The 18,781-nt window shown below is 37.9% G+C and overlaps 1 protein-coding gene across 1 annotated transcript; it reads right to left on the minus strand.

Moving 5' to 3' along the window:
- Positions 1–1,668: 1,668 nt before the first annotated feature.
- LOC139737484 (uncharacterized) lies at positions 1,669–11,883 on the minus strand. Its single transcript, XM_071648157.1, has 5 exons — positions 11,685–11,883; positions 10,466–10,515; positions 7,298–7,463; positions 4,738–4,863; positions 1,669–1,775 (listed from the first exon to the last, which is right to left on the minus strand). The coding sequence occupies exons 1-5, from the start codon at positions 11,716–11,718 to the stop codon at positions 1,720–1,722; spliced, it is 432 nt and encodes a 143-aa protein (XP_071504258.1). The 5' UTR covers positions 11,719–11,883; the 3' UTR covers positions 1,669–1,719.
- Between the last annotated feature and the right edge of the window lie 6,898 nt (positions 11,884–18,781).

Below are 18,781 nucleotides of genomic sequence, written 5' to 3' on the forward strand. Positions count from 1 at the left end.
CCACCAGTTATCGAAAGAAATTTTAAGATTTAAAAGAAAAAACACACGCAAATGTGTTAGGTGTGTGTGCGGGCGCGTGTGTGGGGGAGGGGCGTTGCGGGGAACCAACGTGGCACAGAAAAGAAAATTTACGTTTGGCATCTCCCTCCCTCTCTCCCCTCTCTGTAATAGCTCCCCTTTATGCCTACTTTAGGTAAGCACACCTCACCCTAAACCACGTTTGGGCTACAAATAACGTCCAATCTCTACCCCATCCAACTTTCCCCCTGTGCCCGTCTCGTGAATTTACACCTTCCCTCCCCCTCCCTACAAAAAAAAAGAAAGATAAAAAGTGTTTTACCCCAATAATCCTTCGTCATCAAATTTGGCAAAATGAACGTAGGAACGAATGTTTTGAGAGTTTTGTTGTTAACTACGTGCCTCAGAGAAAACAAAGACTTCTGAGCCCAGTCCGGATGCTGTTATTATGACGAGCGGTATGAGGAAGGCGATATAAATAATTATGCTTAACGATTGCGTAGCCTTTTCTTGCCAGTTGAATTTACCTCAGTTGGAATAATAATAAGTGAGGGACTGATACTGCCACAGGGCAGTTTAATTTAACTTTCTTTCACTTTCGGACACCAACTGTAATATTAATACATTTTCTAATCTATTTGCAGCCTGTTTAAAAGCACATGATCGCGGATGAAGAGAAAGCGTTTAAAAGGCTATCGCCAACATCCTGCTATTACGATCACCATTCACTGTTAGCACTGGCCACGGCATCATAATATTTTTTAGTGTGAATTTTCAAATGAAGGAAACAGAAAAAAATTATCATATGTCATTCTTTTTTGTTTGTTGCTGTTTGATACGTATCCTGTTTTCTTGAGTTGTATTTCAAGAACATCCCCTATGCTACCTTTTTGAGGACAAAGGGTCTAATTAAGGGTAGAAAGACTATATATATATATATATATATATATATATATATATATATATATATATAAAACAAGGAAATAATGGATACATAAAGTACAGTCCTTTGAAAGATCATGCGGTAATAAGGAATGAATACCACACGGATTTCCAGGTATACGTAGAATTCTGATATGCATGTAACCATTTTCACTTTTCCCGTCAAACTTTGTTTGGAATTGCGAGACCTCGCTCTCACCTTTCCGGTCCATAATTACCAGAAGCGAATTTATTTGGCAAAGTTAACAGGTGGTGGAGAAAAAAAATTCAAACAAAAATGACAACTTTCTGTTAAAGTTAAAGAGAAATTGGGTGTTATGATGACAGATAAACGCGTCAAAAAAAGTTGAAATGACAAGGCAAGGTACGGTTGGAACTATGAAAACAAGAGTCGAGCAAACTAAGTATTACCACTCACGCAAAGAAAAAAAAATGGACAAAAAGAAAGGAGTTTACACCGCATGTGCGACATGAGGTTGACTCCGCGAGAGAGGTGGCGACTCGCACAGTTCACTGACCATCCGAAGTTCCCATTTGTTCTGAGTGTAAGGGATGAGTCCCCCCTCGCTATTGTTCACGAGATAAGTATCGTTCGCACATTCTCAGGCAAGTTAAGGACAATCAAGGTGTGACTGATTGATATTTGGTTCATCGCCAACGCCTGTTTTTCTGGGTGTTTCTTCTCCTTCTCCTTTTTTTTTTTACCCCGTCAGAAGTTCATCAGACAATAATTGCGCAGACGATCCAATTTGTTAGATCTCAGGATCTACCGGCAAACGTTCCGCTGTCGATTTCCCAGTCGAATTTTTCACGGCCTGTTGAGAGAGAGATAGAGAGGGAGAACACTGCGAATCAAGTTCAGACCAAAACAAAATGAAATGAATGAAATTATCACCGATGAAAAAAAAATAAGGAAATATATGTGTGTCACTGCAACCAGACAGCCACACTTGATGGACAAATAGATACAAGGACATATGATGGTTTTATTGGTGTGGCATGACATCATGACAGACTCTGAGGTGATATACAAATATACATTTTTATAGCTGAAAAAGGACAACAAACAGGAAAAATTATGAGATAATATTTAGGAGGCGCCTGTGTAGCACACATTGCGATTGTTTCTCTTAAAGCAAGACGGAGGAACAATGGGGGCGTTATTTGAAGACCACTAATCTGTGTCTCTCCGTATGTCTACTAATCCTGATACCGAATCATGAAACACGGGAAGGAGACGAGGGGTAGGAAGAGAATTACGAAGCAGAAGACGAAAAGCAAGATGAAGATTGATTGGCTGGTTGATCGATTGATTGACTGAATAATTGATTGAATGATTGATCGATGAATTGACTGATTGATAGAATGATTGACTGACTGACTGATTGATTGACTAATTGATGACTAACTAATTATTGATCAAATGAATGAATGGATAAATAAATAATTGATTGATTGATTGATCGACGAATTGATTGATTAATCGAATGATTGACTGACTGATTGATTGACTGATTGATGACTAACTAATTGATTAAATGAATGAAAGGATAAATAAATAAATGATTGATTGATTGATTGATTGATTGATTGATTGATTGATAGATTGGTTAATGTATTGATCAATTGATTGAACTTATTTTCGTTTTACTCTGCATTTCGATAGATAGAACAACAGAAAGAAAGAAAGGAAGAAATAGAACAGCAGAAAGGTTAACTATTTAGCGGAAGAAGGAGAGAGCGTGTTTCTAAAAAAGAACGAAACCGACACCAAACAACACCAGACGGTTTCATTCACATTCTGATGAAGCTCATTGATCTTGATCACTGACCAAAGATTGACCTCTGGCTATCTCTGCACAGAGAAAATATTTTCTCCAATTCATTTCTATCCACTGCACAAAATAACACATCGTGCTTGGGACTTTTACCTCCTGGATTTTATGGATGGAAAAATGACTTAAGCTGAATATTGATGACATCCTGCCTCTGTTCGGGGCGGAAGTATACAATTAATATTTCATAGCAAAGCATAGCAAAGATATCACGAATGGCGTTCAAAGAGTGCAAATATTAACAAGAGTATCAAAAGCTGATGACGACAAAAAAAAGTTGGTTTGCTCGGAATAAAAGAGATGGAAGGTAACAGGTACTGTTAGTAGATGCTGTGTTAAGTAGGGAAAAAAGAAAAAAAAGTAGAAAAAAAGAGCAGAAGAAGAAACAAAAATGCAAGTGATACAGGATAAAGATTTCTGACGACTTTTTCTTAAACTTGTTGGAGTTTGTTTGCTTTACACCAATATTTGGTGGCAACGAGCAACGATGTAACGATACAGAAAAAAAAAATACCAAGGTCAGCTTATGTCAGAACATTTCCTGCATTACCCATCGTCACGCGAGTTTTAGACATTCCGAATCTAGACATACGTCCATCAAAATCATTTCAAAACTATCGTCGAAAGTAAAGTAAACTTAGAAAGTTTTGGAAGAGACAAAACAATACTTATAGGGTCTTCTCAAAGTCTCTTTCCTTGTCACAGATATTACTTATAAGAATGACTAAGTTGATCAAAATAATTCAGATAACTCATTTCGATAATTTTGTTAACCACTGTGCATGCCGCTAAGGTGGATGGTTGTTCACATCCGTGTTCAGTTCACTGCAGTGAGCGTAGTGTTATTATGGAGTATACTATATTACAATAACAACATTCCACTTTATCAATCAACACTTTGATGTACATTGAAGGGATGGTATATATAGTTTTGGTTGAGGTGGGGATTAAGATTTTAACTTTTTGCGAGATAATTAGAAACCTCTTACGACATAATCATGAAAGAACATACAATTATTCTAAGAGGAATTCAAAATTTGTTTGATAAAAATTGGTTTTGAAATGGCTGAGATATCAAAAAGCAAAGAGGTCCTGATAGAAGGTTGGACCCACCTTTTATTAGGACTACTCTGTTTTACTTTTTTCATATCTCAGCCATCTCAAAACCAGTTTTCATCAAATAATATTTGAAATTTTCTTAGAATTGTATGCTCTTTCATAATGTCATAAGAAGTTCCTAATTGAAAGCAAAACATTATGAACCAGAGGGGTGGAGGCTGAGGTGTGCGTTTTCTTCAATTAGTCTCCCTCTACAAATGAAATTGTAAGATCGCAACCGCTGATCAATAATTTTAACTGCGATCTTACAGTTTCATTTGTAGAGAGGGACAAATTGAAGAAAACTCACACCTCAAGTTTATAATTATCTCGCTAAAAGGTAAAAAATCTGAATCTCCCACCTCAACCAACACTTTACCATCCCTTTAAACCATGAAGTCCAAGGGATTTCGCTGAAGAAAGTATTGCCTTCACTGAATTGGCAACTCTGGATTTTACCATGTATCCTACATTACAGAAAGATTAGATGGGACAGGTTAAATTCGTTTAAACTGCAAATAGTTGCCAATTTAAGAAAGAAGTATGATCTTTAATCATTCACACAATCTGTTGCCGATTTAAAAATCGCTTGCAGATCCAAGGAATAAAGACACTTTTGAAAATTCTGCAACCAAAAGGAAGTAACCAAGCATGAGCAAACACCTAAAATGAAAGAGAAAATTTGTACTCTACCTCATGAAACCCTAACAACTGATATTACAAAAATACAGTATAAGATTTTTTTTTAAAGCATAAAACCACAAAAATGAGGCTTTTGGGGCTTGATGGGTTAAATGCTCGGTGATGACGCAGCGATATTTGACTCTTGTTCCTCCTCCCTCACCCCACTCTCGCAGGAATCCGGAGACCTCGAACTGTCCGTGCGCCTTGGCCACATCCTCCGCCGTGTTCCCCTTCCGAGACCTGGCCCTGATGTCCGACCCGTTATTCACCAGCCACTTGACCGCTTCTGGAGTATCAATATCAAAACCCAGACAGACATGGAAAGACGATTAAAACATTAGATTTTCTCCGGTTTTGAATTCTCTCTCTCTCTCTCTCTTTCTTGTTATTGTGAAAACATTCTGTGCGTCATGGCGTAAAATAACGAAAGGAAACAGAACTGAAAATGCAAGAAAATTAAATCGGAAGGTTCCAAGACAGACGTTGGTCAACTGCACCCACATGGGGACAACGGCCTTCGTCGCACGCCCTCGTGCGGTTCATTCAAACCTGACGATGACCAATCAGCTTCCACACAACTGTAACCTTTATCCTAGAGAACAATCCATGAGATTCCGTACCGACGCAGTCCACTGGTGCGAAAATGTCTCTAAAGATGTTTGTAAAAGCAAACCTTGGCTCCCACGTCCTTCTTACCTGTCCACCCCTTTTCTTTCCTCTTCTTTTCCTTTCATTTCCTTTCTTTTTCATTTTCCTTTCTTTCCTTTTCCTGCTCCCAGATTGCTTCTTTTTTTTCTCCCTCCGACTCCCATTTCCTCGTTTTTTCATGCCTTTTTTCTTATTGTGACATAAAGTCTTCTCTTCCTTGCTGAAGTAAATTGATTAATGGGCTGAACATAAGTTAAGCATTGTTTTCTCCTCTTCCCGCGTAAACTTTCTAAAGGCGAAAACTGAACAAATGCCACAGTATGTAGGGTCTAGTAGTAGTAATAATAGAAGTAGTAGTAGTAGAAGTAGCAGTAGTAGAACTAGTTGTAGTAGTACACTCTAAAATCGTTGGATTAAGAAGTAACCTAATAAGAACATGAGAAGGGACAAATCCACATAAGATTACAATTTTTAGTCTAATTGATTAAGAAATTAAATCCATTAGATTTGAAATTAATCATCTTATCTGGATTTGTCCCTCCTCATGGTCTATTAGATTACTTTTTAATCCAACGAATTTAGAGTGTAATATAGTATGGTAGTGGTAATAGTAGAAGTACGTAGTAATGATAGAAGTAGTAGTAGTAGTAGTAGTAGTAGTAGTGGTAGTAGTAGTAGTAGTAGTAGTAGTAGTAGCAGTAGTATAGTACAAGTAGTAGAAGCAGAAGTAGAAGAAGTAGGAACTAGTATACGTAGGAGTATCAGTATTTTCATTTTCACTAATATCATCACCATTTTCTTCATCGGTATTGGTAAGTTGAGGCAGTTGTAGTGTCATCATTTCTAAAACTACTAGTATTACAGTCACCGTAGTTACAGACAAGCTCGTTGCGTGTGATATCTGCCTGATGGTACTATTGACATTTTACTGAGCAAGGGAGGGGAATTGGTTTTGCTGTTTCATTGTTACAATGTCCTGTATGCACCTGCAAAACGAACATGAGTTGTTTGGTATGGTGTACTTTTTGTTGGCACCAGCTCAACGAGACGTTCACTCAAGGGAGTGATACAAATTAATAAGGGGAAGTGCGCTGTAAGGTCGAATATACTCATGAAAAAAGGGCATTAGTTATCCCGACTCTGACATTTGCGTAGGCCTATTATCTTTGTTGTGCGTCGCTGCTATAGCAAATCGCGTGACAACTGTCCTGTTATTCTGGCTGGCTATCTTTTTTCTTTTTTTAATATTTTTGTGTCAGGTCCCTCCTTCAAAAATCTCGACTTGCATTGGCAACCTGCTCACGCATTGCAGACAATGTGCAGCATGACCAATAGGTGGCGCCATTTGCCTTCACGGCGCATGCTGTGACTGTTCTTTCTATTACGTCATTGGAGGCACTCGATATACTAGTAGGATACGGATCAGGCACAGAGCATGCAGTCCGTGAACTTGTCAGACACTCATGTAAACAATGGCTGAGCGAAATGAACAAAATCCTATAATTACAATTCACGTAACCTACGTGTCTTTTCGGTGTCCTTGAACTGATCGAACTATCGAAACATTTCACAGCACCCGTCACACTATACTATTAGAAGAACTACGACTAACTATTACATTAGGTCCTCAGTCTCAAGCAGTTTACACCCCTTCCTGCCATGCCATAGATAACATAAAACGTCTAATGTGTGTTCACAGCGGCAAAGAAGCCTTCGTCAATACTAAGATCGTTTTGAGTAATTTTCATGAAAAAGTAAGAGTATCAATAGCAAAACAAAAAAAGCAAGACTGTAAAAAAAAAATGGCTGTGAAATCAAAAGTTGCGTTGATTGAATATTATTCACAAAATGTTCCTGCTTGCGGCAGAATCGCACCCTTTCTTAATTTGCTTACTGTGAGGGTGTTTAACACAGTAACAAATCGGAAACTCTTTCTCCCTTCATTACTGTATAATTTTTGTTCAAATCTAATTTTCAGAGGTAACATATTCATGAACCAAAATGAGAACAGATAGACCCAAAGCGGAAACAGGAAGTAGAAAAGGAGAAAAGTAATGCACTTTGATACTAACTGATATGTCCGTTCCGAGCAGCAGCATGGAGTGACGTCGATCCTGTTATATCAGGCTGGTTGATATCACCCCCTCTCTCGGCAAGAAGCTGCAAGCATTCGACGTGCCCGTTGGCCGCCGCCTTGTGCAAGGGTGTCGTACCGGTGTGGTCCTTGGCTTGCGGATCCTGGGGTACAAAGATGACGTTTGATGATTGTTAAAGGTATTGTTTACAATTGGGAGCAGTGATTTTAAAAAAAAAAGGTTTGAGATATCAAATTTGATGCATATGTGTAGGCCAGATGTATCACAAAACATCCTGACATAGTGATATAAAATTTCGCAATAAAGCCTAAATTATAAGGAGATATCACAATTTTTCTCAATAAACCATAAAATTACTATAGAAGTTTTTTTTTTCTGTAAAAGTATAACTATTGTTCACATTTTCTATATTTAAACATGTTTGACATTTATTATACTGATTAAAATATTACATTGGACAGGTTGTTTCTATCCCTAATTCAAATCTTATAGAACTATTTTGAAGCACTAAAGCTGGGGTTTTGTTTCATCTGCAAAAATGGCAAATAATGCCTTTTAAGACCTGAGACTAAGGAAGGAACGTCAGGCAAGTGAAGCAAAAGTCACCCGTTGCTGTAAGCATGGAGACCGTATCTATATGCTGTAAGCATCACATGTAAGAATTTGGATAACGGTTCATAGATTCAGAAATTAGCTATCAAATACACTGTATCGCCGAATTCGCTGCGTTTAAGATCTCTCCGTGCAGTGTGCTACACAATGTAGTTCCAATTAGGTATATCTAATGCCACCATCACACAGTCATATGCAAGAGCCAAGAGATGATGAACGAAAACATTTTTTTTTGTCATAATCACATGCAGGGATGTTGCATGAAGATTTGAAAAGGGTTTGTGGTGTGATCTCCTCAAAAATCACTCTAGACCTTCGTAAGATATCATGTCTTTTTTTCCCATCTTTCAAAATAAAAACTATGATATTGTAAAGGTGTAATTATGATTTCGGATTATGGCGATTGAAATTGACAATTCATCGACCTAACATATTTATATGATATTTATAAAATTCTTTTTAACAAAGCGAAATGAGAAAGTTGGAAAGTGACAACAGTGACAATTCCCACATATGGTCGGCTTCGAATGATATCAATATTTTGTAGAAACATTTTGTCATTTTGCATATTCTATAACTTTCTATTTTTCACGTCCAATTCTGAAGAGACCTTTCCATAATCGGTTTGATTTACTCGACGCCAACTGAAACAAATGGAGTCATATGATACACGCACTTCACCTGAAGCTACAGTGCACTACCGTTATAACGAACACGGTTATAACGAAATTCCGGTTACAACGAAGTAAGAATTCAGGCCGCAACATTATCCACTCTATATATTTTTATTGTTTATTTGTTCGGTTACAACAAAATTTCGATATAACGAAAGAAAACTGCCGGTCCCGAGGATCTCGTTATAACGGGAGTCGACAAGAATCACAAGGATTCACAACCGTACTAGATTATTATTTCGTGCTAACCTCACATACATTGCTCTGACTATGTGTACATGCTCCTCATTCGCCCCACCCCCCCCCCCCTTTTCCCCTGCTTCATACCCAAAACGGATAATTCATGCTTGGTTTGGGGGTTTGCTTTCTGTTTGATATTCTCAATTTATGTCAGCCTCTTGGATATTAGATCATACGCGCGCCCCGTCACCTGGGCAACAAAGCGGAGACGCTTCAATCACTCGAGCATGAACACTGTCTTGACTGTCGCACTGATGACGAATCGTCGAGATCTAAGCCATTTTTTAATCACCCTAAATTTCAGTTTCGATGACAAAATCTTTAAAAAAATGAACCACATCCTCCATTTGCTTAACATGTCAGTATGAAGCAATTACGCTTGACGTATCAAGGCACAGTATATAGCAAGATACATACAGAAACAAATAAAACTGCTCTGTACATGTGTTTTGTTGTGTCAGAGAGTAGACGAAGGGGTAATCAGGAAAAGCCGTATACACGTATTTATATAATGTTTTAGACATGGTATAGGTGGCCAAATTACTATACAATCACTCCCCCCTCCCCCCCCCCCCAAAAAAAAAAGTAACAGTACAAGTAAAGAGCTATAAATTTCATATGTTCGTCGTCATAATGCATTTCAGTTTGTCGGTAACCCTAACTAGGCGGGCTATTTAGGTATATGATAGAGCGGGGGGGGGGGGGGGGGGGGGGTGGGCTCCCAGGCCCCCCCCCCCCCCCCAGATCTCGGCCGGCCGCCGACCGCGCAATCGCGACGAATATTAGCACACACATTGCCTATGACGTAATCTAAAGTACCATGTAGTTAATCATTAAAAAAATTGTCATTTGTGCTAAATTATGCTAATTTATGCATAATGATGCATGGAATCAGACATTTGGTATAAATCACAAAACAAAGCTCAAAACAAGCACATTTATGTGTAAATGTTCTTTTTAGTGTCCTTAGCAAATGTAAGAGAAAAATTTGTGCCATCACAAAAAATTTCCAACGTATTTTATTGTTTTTTTGAATTTCTTATGTATTTCTTTGTTTTTTCACTTTATGTTTTTCATTGTTTTTTCGATGAAATTTGTCCGCGACATGTTCCGAACAAGAAATTATGCTATTAATTGATTTTCATCAATAAAACCCAAAGATAATCATGCTTTTATGAAATTTGCCTGTAAGCACATTGCTTTGAAATTGCACACGAATTCACGTTTTGAGCAATTTTTGGTCTGACATGCACGTACATATTTATGCGCAACTTCGGAACCACGTGCCCGGGCATCGCAAATTGGTGTCAAAAGATACGGGAGACTCAAAGAAAAAGTCATGAAACGTTGCGGCGATAGCTTTTCGCGATAGCGATACATCGCGCGGAACGTCGAGCCCCCCCCCCCCCCCCCCCCCCTCCGGCCTAGTTAGGGTTAAGCGTTTGCAATGTCGAGCAAACTTTTAGTCGTTGGGACATTTACTGTATATGATACACTCGTATAAAAAAAAAATATCGTGCAATCCTTTTCGAGAGTATGCATGTTTACGTAAACTAAAACTGATTAAGAAACAACTACGAGCTCATAATAATCATGGGAAATATTAGCTGAGTTATACCTGGCCTTCATCCAGTGCGAAGATGATGCCCCGCAGATCGCCTGTGAAAGCTGGAATGGAGAAATGATATAGAGAATTGGGACTGAGGGAGGTTCTCAGTTCTCAGGCTAAAAACAAAACAAAACAAAACAAAACAAAACAAAACAAAACAAAAAAACAAGCAAACAAACAACGACAATAATTAAACAACAGAAAAAAGTATTGCCATAACACAATAATCAAAATATGATCACACGCCTTTGTCACTGACGTGAGAATAGTTGTAACTTTGATGGTATCATTAATGGATGATAGGTTTGGTTGAGATGGGGATTCAGATTTCAACTTTTTTTTCCAAGATAACTGGAACCCCTAATTTAAAATATTGGAGAGAATACAGTTCTAAAAGGAATCAAACATTTATGTGATGAAAATTGGTTTTGAAATGACTGAGATATAAAAAAAGTAAAACAAAGTGGTCCTCATAAAAGATGGGACCCACCCTTTACAAAGACCTCTTTATTTTGGATATCTCAGCCATTTCTAGAACAAATTGTATGCTCTTTAATATTTCATGTAAGTGGTTTCTAATTACCTCACAAAAAGTTAAAACCTGAATCCCCATCTCAACCAAAACTATACGATCCTTTTGAATGCGTGGCACGTTGTTAGAGCGGTAAACCCGAGTTGATGAATACACGGGCACATCATCCCCCTCCCCCACCCCCACCCCACCCCACCCCAGGTGTCGTGACAGGTTTGGAGGGAATCTCTCCGCGGACTAATCAGCAATTACGTGCATTATCACTGTCTTAGGTGTCACGGCGTCGTGAAGCGACGCCATGCATGTCATCATTGCGCCCGGGATGAAAACCGAAGCAACAGTGGGAAGAATGCGAGAGGGAAGATGAAATCTGCCAATGTTGCAGCGGTTGAAAAACAAAACAAATGCCTGAACCACAAGTACTGAAACAGTTTGCATGTTGGCCTAATCCCCTCATGAATACAACAAAATTTTCATATATAGATAGAATAACTACATAATAATCATGGAAAATGATGACCAGTTTCTTTTTACAGTTTCTCATAATAATGCTTTAAAGCGTTAATGAATTCACAAATATGCTTAGAGACAAACTTGATTAAAAAAAAGAACATCCCTATCAATGCTATCGATGAGATATCTATCGTAGAGTGAGACTGTCGTTTAGATAACAGAATCTGCTTTTAATTCTCTTACCTGCCTCGTTAATGTCCAGTTCCATTCTCGTCATCACAATAGTATTGGTCTTCAAAAATTGTTCTCACGTTCTTTGTTAAGCTTTTCCTGCGGATGACAAAATCCTATCTGTCGTCGTTTAATAACTCACGTTCATGGGGAGAGTATATAACTGCATGGAGATGGCACGCGGACAGTATACAGGTTCTGTATAATATTTTACATTTCCCCTCCTTGCATTGCTCTTCTCCTATACGACGACGGTTGATATTTCCAAGGAGCGAACCTTGCTGTTTCCGACTGAAATCGTCTGACACTGACGGAATCGATCAGTATCGAGCAAACCTACATGCATATTTAAAGGAAATTCAAACGATTGTATTCATTCCGGCTGGAATATTTATCACACAGGCTGCGAGAGAGAAATATACATCACTCAGACAGACCCTTCCAGCTGTATGATCAACATACAGTTTCATCAACTAGAGCGGGTCACCTTGTACATTGTATCATACATAACAATAACAGCTACAACATCAAACTATTGTGCATAACGAAAATGCTGGATGGTGTATGATCGCGGTTGATCAACTTCTTCAGAGAGAGCAGAGAGGTTATGACACAGATATAATGCGGATGACAGCCGTCGCTTAGAGTTCGACGCACGCACGAGAAGAAAACCCGTTCACGAATTTGGCGGCAGGATGTAGCGAGAATCCAAGATGAGGAATAATGCGCACCAAATTTACGACCTTTCCGCACCACTACTTCAAGTTCACGTATATATACGACGCAACGTAAGAGGGTCATTGATGTGCCAACGACGAAAAAGGTTGTGGATGGCGGTGCGAAAGCAGCCAGCTTCGATTGTAGGAATCTGTTCAGAGAAGTAGCAATGCAAATGAAATGCAGAAAATGCGATAATACAGCACAACAATGATAACATCAGCAGGATAGATCGCAATTAAAATATGGCCTGAGGGTTTCCATCCCATGCACTGCGAAGCACGAGCGACGGGAGAAGATGAGGCTTTTGTGTTATAGGCCGTGGTATATACAGTTGTTGTAGCTGGAGTGTTCAGGCTATTCCGCGCCACAAGACAGAGTGTGACGGCCTCCTGCATGTAGTCCTAAACGCAGATGGCAAATAGGCTGCGTTGCTGTGTGCGGCGGGTGTAATAGGAGTAGATTAAAATTTTGTGCACCATGGATGCATTTTCCATCTCGAGTTGTTCACTCGCGTGTCTGCTTTCGCCAAATGGAGTTGGCTGGCAAACTCATTCGGTATGCACGCAGGCATCAAGATACAATGGGATCTTAGCAACGGCGTGTTGCTATCACCGGGGTTACAAATACATGTACAAGGAGTTTTTTTTTTTCGTGTTCTATGATGTGATGGATTACAAAAGTCAATTTAATGAAATCTATATAACTGTGAGCTTTATAATATCATCAAACGGTCGGATGCGGTTTAGAACCTAGCTGACATCCATTATGTGTCAGTTTGCAGCTTCGTTGTTTTGGTATTATACCCGTCTCTTGATAATTACTGGAGTCGACTCAGACCTATAGGGTGTTAAATGTTTTGATATAACCTAAAAAATTATAGAAATAATGCAAAGGAGTTATGATTTGATACTATTTCCCTGTGACATGAAGGGACTTTGAAAATCATGGCGGAACATGTCATTTTTAGCACAGTTTATTAACCCCGCGATCTCTGACCCTGAGGGATGTGCATTTGATATACACTATCATGTAGAATATCTGTGCCAAATGGCAATAGAAATGTTACGTATGTGCCATTGTAAACTTGTGAAATGACATGACTTAAAAACTTTAAAATGAATAAGATATATCTTTTTTGTCATGTTTGTTTTCTAATATGTTGGTAAGAATATTGGAAAATGCAAAATGGATATTACAGACTTTTAATGAAAACATTTTCCTTTCAAAATGATTTTTTTTTCTTTTGAATAAAGCGAAAGCAAATGAAGTATATGCTGACAAGAGACACGAGTTTTGGCAGCTACGATTTCGTGCACGTAACGATTGAAAAGAATGAAAAGGACAAACGGAAGGATTTTGATTGATTTTATATTCCGTATAAAAACAACAACGGCTGGATGACCCATATTCAGCGATGCCAACATGGCATCGCTGGTCTTCCATGGGGTCCAGAACATGGAAGTTATAGAAATACGATATGATATTGTGAAATACAAACATGTAAACATGGAGATATTTGAAATACATAAATTGAGAGAAAGAAAACAACAACAACATCGCATATTACAGCAGATACAAGCAAATTACAAAAGAAAAGGATACAAGGGAAAGAGAAGGGGGAAAAGTAATACTTTATAACTTATAATAACCTGTACTAATTCAAATAATTCAGTAATAACTCTTTTTCATCAACAACAAAAACAGAAAATTAGATTAACGGGGCAGTGACCTTAAACATACTTATCTTAGATTTAAATATATGAACACTGGAGGAAATCTTGATATCCATGGGAAGGTCATTATTCCTTGGCATATTTACATTTAAATGATTTCTTCAAATATTCAGTTCTGGTTTGGGAAGTCTTAATTTTTGTCCAAAACGGGAGGGATAGGAATGAGTTACAAATTCAAATTCATCTTTTAAATAAAAAGGGGTTAAAGGGGATGGGAACATATAAATGAATATAAAGTTATGATAAACACATAGAAAGCAAGAAATATATTATAATCAAAAAAACATATGAATTGAATTAATAAATGAATAATTTGATTCAAAATAATGAATAAATGGATCAGTGATATATGAATGAATGAATGAATGAATGAATGAAGGAATGAAGGAATGAAGGAATGAATGGATGAATTAGAACATGAACACACATAAGAATGGATCAATGACGGATAATCAAGCAACCAAACAACCCAACATCGACACCGCCGCAAGTTTTATCGTGGTATTTAACGTGTGACGTTGATTTGACAGCTTGCCACAGCGTTTCCATGACACACGTCAAGCCAAAGTCGAAGTCCATTTAGATTACCCCGAAATCTTTTCACGTGTTGACAATTACATGTATTATGTTCTTTTGTCTTCTCACCCCGACTAAAGAGATAAAAGAAACGATCGAAGATAGACCCAGGAAGTGATGGTAATTGTGAAATGTGTATGTACTCACCACTGCACCTGTGTGTGTATCAAAAGAAAAGCGTTAAGGGTATGTACACTTATCTGGCTATGTCAACAATGTGGGTGGAATTAGCTCTGTAAACCTCTCTTCGATCTGTCTGTCTGTCATTTTACACAATGGTTTCCACCCGTCGTCTATAGATGTGTGCTACATGTTTCAGTAATCTAAATATCTCATGGCTTAAAAAACAGAAGAATATGAAACTACATGTATTCACTTTAAGTTTTTGATAAACTGCCTTTAAACACGGTTTGGAAGGTTTTTAGAGAATAATCCAGACTGTGTCTTTAACCCTAAAAAGACTGGGCTATTTTGATGCCTCATATATAGGACTGGGGGGGGGGGGGGGGGGCTCATTGCCCCCCCCCCCCCCCCCAAGATCTGGCCGTTGACAGCGTGATCGCAAGGAAAATTGGCACGCGCGTCACTCACAAGGTAATCTACAAAACTGAATAGGTAATTATTTCACAAATATTCAAATTTATTTTTAATAAATTAATTATGCCGCTAATTTATGCATGAATTTGAAAAAATGGCTGTAAATCTGTAATTAAATGTCCAAAACTGCTATTTTTTGGTTTAGGTACTCTGTGTAGGATTCTTATTGAATGAACATGAAAAAAAACCGCCAGTATCAAATTTTTTTCTTATGTATCTTATTTTTTTTTAAATTTCTTATGTATTTCGTTGTTTTTGATTTTTTGTTTTTTACTGTTTTTTTCCATGGAAATTATCGGCGACATTATATCGATCATAAAGAACATGAAATTAATTGATTTTGATAGGTAAAAGTAAAAATAATGATACATTTATGAATTTTTGTCAGAAACAGAATTTGCAATGGATTTGTACATGAAATCACGTTTTTGAGCAATTTCGGGTCTGACATGCACTTACAAAATATTGTGCAACTTCAGAACCGCGTACCCGGGCGTTGCAAACTTGGTCTCAAAAGTTGCGTAAGACTTAAAAGAAAAAAGTCATAAAACATCGCGGCGCGAGTTTGTTACGTTCTAGATTTATCGCGAAAAATGTTGAGGGGAGGGGAAGCCCAAAAAGCCCCCCCCCCCCCCCAGTCTATTTAGGGTTAACCTTGTTGAGAAGGAAGCTTTATGGATCCTGTAGGCTGTACAATCATGGAAGACGGCTACTGAAGTTAGATTAGACACATGGTTAGATATTACACGGTTAAAAGGCGATCGGTGTGTCTGTAGCAATCTTTGATATCATAAACACTTATATTTGTTGTTTATTTCTACCTTTGCTGTCAGTCATAGTATAGACCACTGGCCATTTGTGACTAAGAAGGGAGGACTAAGTCGTGGCCGAGTAATCACATTGGTGAGGAAAAACTAGGTGACCTTTGAACCTGACCAATCTATTCACCATTAAAAAACAAAAAAATCTTGATGACGATTTGTGCAAATCATCCTTATCCTTACACCAAATCATGTTACCACTGAAAATGTGTAGCTGAAGACAGTTATGCCTGGAAAATAAGATTTCAAGCTTAAGTTCAAAGACCTTTGACCTCAAGGTATTTTGCCCTAAATATACAGTACTCTGCGCACAACAGGTAAAATACCTAGAAGCACGAAAAGCAGTACAAATTTACTGTATAACACAAGCAGAAGTCATGAAAGAGCTCTTTTTAAACTGTCAAGAATACTGAAGATCTTAGGTGGACAGACAGATGGACAGACAGAAGAAAGGACAACCTGTGACTGGAGTAATGCCTCTGGCAAGCTTAAAAGCAAAGTGATACACATGTACAATACAATATAGGGGGCACAAAACTCCACTCCTGATGTAAAACACACAATCACACATGAACTGGTCGGTGTCAAGAATGAACGTTTATTTGCATACAAATGGTCTTCTTTTAATTGAAATATGACAGAACACCAAAAAAACAGTTCTAAACGACGTAGTCATAACAATGAACAAGTTCACAGCGGACGGTGCCACATTATTAAACTTTTTACAGACTGTGGAATGATGCTTTCACAGGAAATGTGTGTGTGCCCAGAAGCGTGTTCAAAACGAAAGAATTGGCATTAAGCTATGAATTTGTGACTTTCCTGAGGAAGATGTCAACAGTAAGCTATTTGGATCATGATGTAGTGACATATGAGTTGCGACTGTATGACAGACAGAGCAAAATTTTAAAACGATTTTATATAAGGTGATACTGAAATACAAAAAGAGAAGCATGGACTTTTTTTTTTAAATCCTGTAAACGTTTGACTAGAATTCAAATAATTTCACACAAGGGCTATGTTTTATCTGTTTTATCATGAGCAGAATCATGGACATAGAAGCCGACAAGGATTTGAATATTACTGGTACACGGTGCTCATATTCAAAAGGAGTTATAACATCCTCTCTGAAATAACTGTCATGCCATGACTGGACGGTAGACTCAGATAACAGGCCTAACCTTAGTAATCGGGGGATCGGATGAGAATCACAGGAATGACTGACCACAAAGGGAATTCCAAACAGTCTTCAGTTCGTATACAATCACTCTGATAACAGTTACGGCCTATTGCATGCACCCTGTAGTCCCAACATGCAGCGACAGACATGGTACAGTATAATCTGAGTTTCAGCATCAAACTAGATGAACAAAATGGACACTATCTGTCAGGTACGTGTATAGTATTCCACCTGTCCTGCTCATTTGTTACACTGAGAAACAAATGATTAATCTGTTGAGGACGGGCTGATTTTGTTACAAAAAGCATTTTCCATAAATGCCTACCAAGTATACTCAGGACTAGTATCAAACAGGTTAAAGGGTGTGTACAGTTCTGGTCGAGGTGAGGATTTAGCTTTTAACGTTTTGCGAGATATTCAGAAACCACTCTATGAGATGTCAAAGAGCATGCAATTCTAAAGGGTATCAAAAGTTTATTTGATGAAAATCAGTTTTGAAATGGCTGAGATATCCGAAAACAAGGTGAAACAAAGAGATCCTAATAAAGTTGTGGCCTGTCGTCTTTTTATTATCACTTTTTTGGATATCTCAGCCATTTCAAAACCAATTTTCATCAAATAAACATTGAATCCTTCTTAAAATTACATGCTCTTTCAAATTTCATAAGAGGTTTCTCATTATCTCACTTAGAACTGTTCAAAACATGAATCCCTTACTTCAACCAGTACTGTACAGTCCCTTTAAGGGCAACAGTGAATTACACATCACTGGACAAACTGGAAGGCTGAAAAGAAATTGGGCTGACCAAGTTAAAATATAGTTCAAAACCACTGGATGTTTGGGGGTGGGTGAAGGATACACAATTTCTAGATTCACAACATTCACAGTACAAAAGTACTCCACATTTGTCATTCAATTTAGCAAAATTGAATGTTTGATATCATACATATAACACAGGGGAATTGCAGAATCAACAATCTAAACTGAAAATTGTACACACTACAATCTAGTCCTACAAAATTCTCCCTGCATCAAAAAAATGGGTATGAGATTATACATACACACCCTGTTTCCTTTAGTGGTAGACGGTAATGTGTAGTGAACATGAACTCCACGTAAAACAAAGGAAAAAAGATTAAAATGTAATTAGTGCCATTAAAGGTAGGGAATCCCATTTGCACGCCTTAAATGAAGAGTTGTATAAATACAGTGGTATGTTGAAGAGAATATCATTTTAGAAACTCCCATAAAGTATTGAAAGTGGAAGGTAACATTTAGTACATTTTTTTGACGGTTAGATTTTGAATTGATTTGTTTTCGGGGCTCACCGTAAATTCCAGTACATTACTAGGCTACCTTTGCAGACCCATGTACTGCATGTGTGTCCATCATGTATATTTTGTGAAGAAAGTTCATTAACACTTACAAACATTTCTATATACATTCTTACAACACACTCTATATGTTATTACATCAGCTCT

This window comes from Diadema antillarum, unplaced genomic scaffold, assembly GCF_040938485.1.
Source record: "Diadema antillarum isolate AM-2024a unplaced genomic scaffold, OU_Dant_1.0 seq00000693_RagTag, whole genome shotgun sequence".
In the NCBI taxonomy this organism is placed as follows: domain Eukaryota; kingdom Metazoa; phylum Echinodermata; class Echinoidea; order Diadematoida; family Diadematidae; genus Diadema; species Diadema antillarum.

What these genes read in the sequence shown, in the direction of transcription:
- LOC139737484 (XM_071648157.1), bottom strand. Translation starts at nt 11,718, where the DNA reads ATGACGAGAATGGAACTGGACATTAACGAGGCAG. An exon ending in ACTGGACATTAACGAGGCAG is followed by an intron (nt 10,516 to 11,684) that starts GTAAGAGAATTA and finishes TCTCCATTCCAG; the next exon opens with CTTTCACAGGCGATCTGCGG. An exon ending in CGGATTCCTGCGAGAGTGGG is followed by an intron (nt 1,776 to 4,737) that starts GTGAGGGAGGAG and finishes CTCTCTCAACAG; the next exon opens with GCCGTGAAAAATTCGACTGG.